General features: G+C 36.0%; 1 protein-coding gene across 1 annotated transcript in view; it reads right to left on the bottom strand.

Annotated features, from left to right (window-relative positions):
- The window catches only part of LOC107677384 (60S ribosomal protein L26-like), a 4,343-nt gene extending 3,685 nt beyond the window's left edge, over positions 1-658 (bottom strand). The window contains exons 1-2 of the mRNA XM_016472267.1: positions 554-658; positions 282-422 (exon numbers count right to left, since the gene is read on the bottom strand). Of these exons, the coding sequence (XP_016327753.1) occupies positions 282-422; positions 554-634 (222 nt within the window). The 5' untranslated portion in view covers positions 635-658. The remainder of the gene's footprint in view (positions 1-281; positions 423-553) is intronic.
- Between the last annotated feature and the right edge of the window lie 4,755 nt (positions 659-5,413).

Genomic DNA, 5,413 nt, shown 5'->3' on the forward strand with positions numbered 1-5,413 from the left:
TTTGTTGAGATAGTGAATTGGTGGGTTTTTGTTAAATGTGAGCCAAAATCATCACAATTAAAAGAACCAACGACTTAAACTACTTCAGTCTGTGTGCATTGAATTTATTTAATACACGAGTTTCACAATTTGAGTTGAATTACTGAAATAAATTAACTTTTCCACGACATTCTAATTTATTGAGATGCACCTGTAGATGTAGGACAACCACTAGTTATTTTTTCAATGACACTGATATCTCATGTTTAGCATGCAAGCAAACATCTGGATATAAAACATACCTTGCTGGGGTGGATGCCAACATGGACTGTGGTGCCGTTGGCCTTTTCACGCTGAACGCGCTCGATGTAAATAACATACTTCTTCCTGTAGACCTGGACAACTTTGCCGATCTGCTGGCCTTTGTAGTGTCCCCGGACAACCTGGTGATGAGAGAAAAAAAATCAAGCAAGGAATGTTACGCCAAGTAAGGAGGCCAGTATTATACTAAACAACATTTCTTTACATCAGACTCTAACATTGACCAGGTAGGAAAAACTGGAAATGTCCTCACCTGGACCTCATCATCCTTACGGATGGGCACGGATCTCACGTTGTACTTCTGGCGGAGCTCTTTGGACAGAGGGGAGGACATGATCTTCCTGCGGATGTGTGAATCGACCAATTAATTGAATGAAGTAGTCTATATTATTCGATATATATATAATCGAATATAAAGGTATAAAATATGATGCGCTTTAAATAATTAAGTGGTCGGGTTGATCTTTTACTCCAGGTTTTGAGTATTAATTACGTGTCCTGAAAGAAATCTTATCTTTAAAATTTAAAAATAACAATAGAATAAAATAAAAACAGGTGAAATTGATACATATAAAATCGTGAGAATAACCAGTCGGTTGCTAGTCCTTTCTTTAATTATTTTGCAGGTTGTTTGCTACAGCAAAAGTGATCAATTCTCGGTGCTCAGTTTATGTCCTTATTATAGTGCTGCTTGAAAGTCCAGTTTAAGCTGCTAGCTGTGTTTTGGAAGGTGGTAGCTGGTTTATTGCTGGTCCAAGCTGGATAATATCTGGTCCAAGATGATTAGCTGGTGGACCACCATGCAAAAACCATGGTTCAAGATGGTCTACCAGCAGTGTTGGGAAGTAACTAGTTACATGTAACCAGGGTCGGACTGGGATGCAATTTCAGGCCGGGAAATCTCACACTCATCCAGGCCACACAGAAAAAAGGGCCAAAATTGTACCTTTTGGGGTACAACAACACCTAGCAGTACATATTAGTACCTTAAGTAGTAATTCGTACCTAGGGCTGGGCGATTTTCCCGATGTTATCGATTAATTCGAATTTATTGTTTTGCCACTATTTTATTTTTTAGAAATCGAGGAATCGCGATTTTCAATAGAAATATTACCAAATGTTAGAATTAGACACTTTGACAATATGCCGGTGATAACAGTAATGAGAAAAGAACGATCCAACCGCATGTCGGCGCACGTGATTAACCGCTCACGTGTGACGCGCTCTGTGAAGGACCATAGGCTAAACGCCATTCACACAAAATGCGCTTTTGTGTTGACAAAGATGCAACGCGGACAGTAGAATAGGTAAAACATGCAAGAAGGTGGGAGTGAACTTATGACTGACCACTAACACTGAGCGCAGTGTTTTTAGAATGGCGTTTCATGCATGAGACGCTGCAAGAGACGCGAACGCAGCAGTCAAACACATCCATGTTTAGACAGAAAAAACTATGGAAAAGCAGCGCAATCGAATAAAAAACCTGTAAAGAACTACTACTGTATGTCTGATATTTCATGTTTGCATCATGGTGACAGGCTGAAAGCTGCTGTTGTTTTTAAAGAACATTTATAGTTAATAAAAGTCTACTGGTGTTATACCGTCAGTCATTTTCAGAATCAGAAAGTTTTATTGCCAAGTATGCAAGGAATTTACATACAAGGAATTTGTTTTAGTGACATAAGCTTCCAGTACACAGAGACAACAACAACAACACACAGACAATAAAAAATAAGATAAGAATAAAAAAAAATACGCATATGTAAATATATATAGACAAATATTGAAAAATAAAACGAAAAATAAATAAATTGTATGTACAGTTGTGCTATAGATGATAGAATTGAATGGAATGCATTTAACTGTTCATGAGCTAGGTAGATTGCCTGGGGGAAGAATCTGTTCTTGTGCCTGGCTGTCCTGGTATTTGCGGCTCTGAAGCGCCGGCCAGATGGCAAAATTAAAAAAGGGGATAACTTAGATGTGAGGGATCCAGAGTGATTTTCTGGGCCTTTTTCCTCACTCTGAATGTATACAGTTCTTGAAGGGTGGGCAGGGGAGCACCAATAATCCTTTCAGCAGTCCGAACCGTTCTCTGTAGTCTTCTGATGTCTGATTAAAACAGTTGAGTACTTTGATGAATAGAAATATTTCTATTTCAGATAAAAGCTGTTCTTCAGACATTTCTATTCATCAAGAAACCTGAAAAAAAAATCTAATCTGTTTTCAACATAATAATAATAATAATAAATGTTTTTTGAGCCAGCAAATCAGAATATTACAATGATATCTGAAGGATCATGTGACACTGAAGACTGGAGTAATGATGTTGAAAATTCAGCTTTGATTACTCCACACACATTTTGCATCCAATGTCTCCTTTAAAATTCAACTATTATAATCTTTATTCAAGTGATGAAGGATTTCGAAAGTCTGACAATAATCAGTGTTGAGTACTGTAAAGTTAACCCGGCCTGCTTTACATGTTTGAAACAGTTGAAAACATTAGAAATGTAGAAAAGTAATCAAATGTAATCCGTTACATTACATTAATAAAGTAATTGAAATAGTTACACTACTTATTACATTTTAGATAGGGTAACTTGTCATCTGTAAGCTATTATATTTCCAAAGTAACCTTCCCAACACTGCTCATGTCGTACCAAAACCTTTAAAAAAGTATGGTGATTTCTGAAGAATACAACCAAAATCAACCATCACTGAGCAAATGACTAAAAGCATAAAGTTACAAAAACAAACAAACAATCATTTTAAAATGTGTCAGTATATGTATATTTTACTTAAATTGTCTCATAATATCTAATTTAGTACATATAAGAAAAAAAGAAAACAATATTCTGTTTTTCAATAATTCATTGTTTTTTTTTGCATGGCCCTCTTCGCCACAAGATGGAGCTATTAACCCTCCGAGCTCGACTAACGCGGATACGCGTTTTGTGGCATCTTCTCCTGATAACACCGAAAAGAACTTAAATTACTTTCAGTTTTGATCTTACAGATAAGAGCAATACATCAATCGAATCTGTAAATGGTCTACTTTTATTTGTATACACACATAATAACAACAAAACTTTGTGCATTTATAAAATAAAGAAAACAAACAAGGTGCGCAGTCTGCTGCCTTGGTCTGCGTGATCTTTATTTAGAAACGCGTCATTAAAATGAACTGTAACTCAGCAAATACTCAACAAAGAGACATGAGAGATATATCTATAGAAAGCTTGACATGTCTACTTTTAAACTAAGCAAGTCTTATCGAAAGCAAATATTCTGTGATAAAGTAATCATATGAAACCAACGCGATGTCCAGTCTTTCACGTCTCCCTTCATTATATCTAATGCGACCACGCCCAAGCGCTGAGCGCGCTATAGATATTATAATCATCCACGTGAAGCGCGTGGCGTGTAAACGCCCACATCACAGCAGTTTCTGAAACCAGACAACCCTATTATTTGTAAGGCCATCACATAAAAAAGGTCTAAATACTTAGTCTGGGGCCGTGGAAACTAAAATAATTAAAGGTTCACTCTTGCACTGCACCTTCAGCTTAAAATAACTGCTTTCGATTGGAGGATATATTTAAAATGTAATTTATTCCTGCGATCAAAGCTGAATTTTCAGCATCATTACTCCAGTCGTCAGTATCACATGGAGTCAGTGTTGACTACTGAGTACTACTGTAAGATTAACCCTACCTGGTTTATGTTTGAAAATGATTAACAGTTGAAAACATTAGAAATTGAGAAAAGTCATCAAAAAGTAATCAAATGTAATCAGTTACATTACTTTAATAGAGTAATTGAAAAGTTACACTACTTATTACATTTTAAGTAGGGTAACTTGTAATCTGTAACCTATTACATTTCCAAAGTAACCTTCCCAACACTGTCTACCAACTAGAAACCAGCTACCATATTCCACAGCTTGAATTTGACTTTGCAGCGCTTAACAATCTTAGAATTTCAGCAAGCAAAAACATAAAACATGTCATGAATTTCCATGCATCAATAATATTGCAATCAGGAGGCAATCATAATCATTGTTTAGATAGATAGATAGATAGATAGATAGACAGTCAGAGTTAAATAGACAGACAGACAGACAGTCAGTCAGATAGACAGACAGACAGACAGACAGACAGACAGTCATCATTTTATATAATTTATTATGAAAGTCAGTGGGAACTGAAACTGTTTAATTACATTCCTCAAAATATCTTATTTTTTATGTTCCAGAGAAAAAGAAAGTCGTATAAGTTTGGAATGACATGAAAGTGAGTAAATAATGACAGTATTTTCATTTGTGGGTGGACTATCCGTTTTAACAATGTAATAATCTTGCTGGCTTTTATTCACTCCAAAACATCATAATTTCTTGTGAAGTTTCACAGGTGCTTTAGTTAAAAGAAAAATCCTAGGGACTTCCTTTGTCAAAAGGTTACACAGAAGAAGAAAGAAGGCACATCTGAGTCACTAATCATTTTATTAGAATGATATAATTGACAATGAATTTGAAAACAGTTTTTATTCAACACAATATTATGTGTCTGTTTTTTGGCTTTTATCCAACCAACCTTCAAAAATAGCAAAACACAGTTTGCCACAACTGTTCTCTTTGAAACTGCAGGGTACTACACTGCCCTGACATGTCATGCGAGCAGGTGTTCTTTTACACAACTCAATGGCATCCATTGTGAAAATGAATATAGCATTGAATGTGCCAGATCAGGGGAAAACATGGATTGACCAAATCTGTAGCTGTAGACAGTGTTCTTTAGCCTGTAGTTTGGTTCACAGAATGGGTCTAAGGCGCATAAAGCTCTGTCTGGTCGTTTGTTCTCTCTGGCTTTGGGACTTAAGAATAAAAAAGGGTCTTTTGAGTGCATACGATTGAATAGACACACATGAAAACAACAAAGGTACAAAGGTTAGTGTTCTGTGAAATTGGACAAAATTCTATTGAAAACCTCTCATGCACCTGTAAATTTGTAATAATACACTCTTTTAACTAATGATTAACTTACCATTATATCTATCTATCTATCTATCTATCTATCTGTCTGTCTGTCTGTCTGTCTGTCTGTCTGTCTGT

Source organism: Sinocyclocheilus anshuiensis, unplaced genomic scaffold (assembly GCF_001515605.1).
Source record: "Sinocyclocheilus anshuiensis isolate Anshui unplaced genomic scaffold, SAMN03320099.WGS_v1.1 scaffold352, whole genome shotgun sequence".
NCBI classification, from domain to species: domain Eukaryota; kingdom Metazoa; phylum Chordata; class Actinopteri; order Cypriniformes; family Cyprinidae; genus Sinocyclocheilus; species Sinocyclocheilus anshuiensis.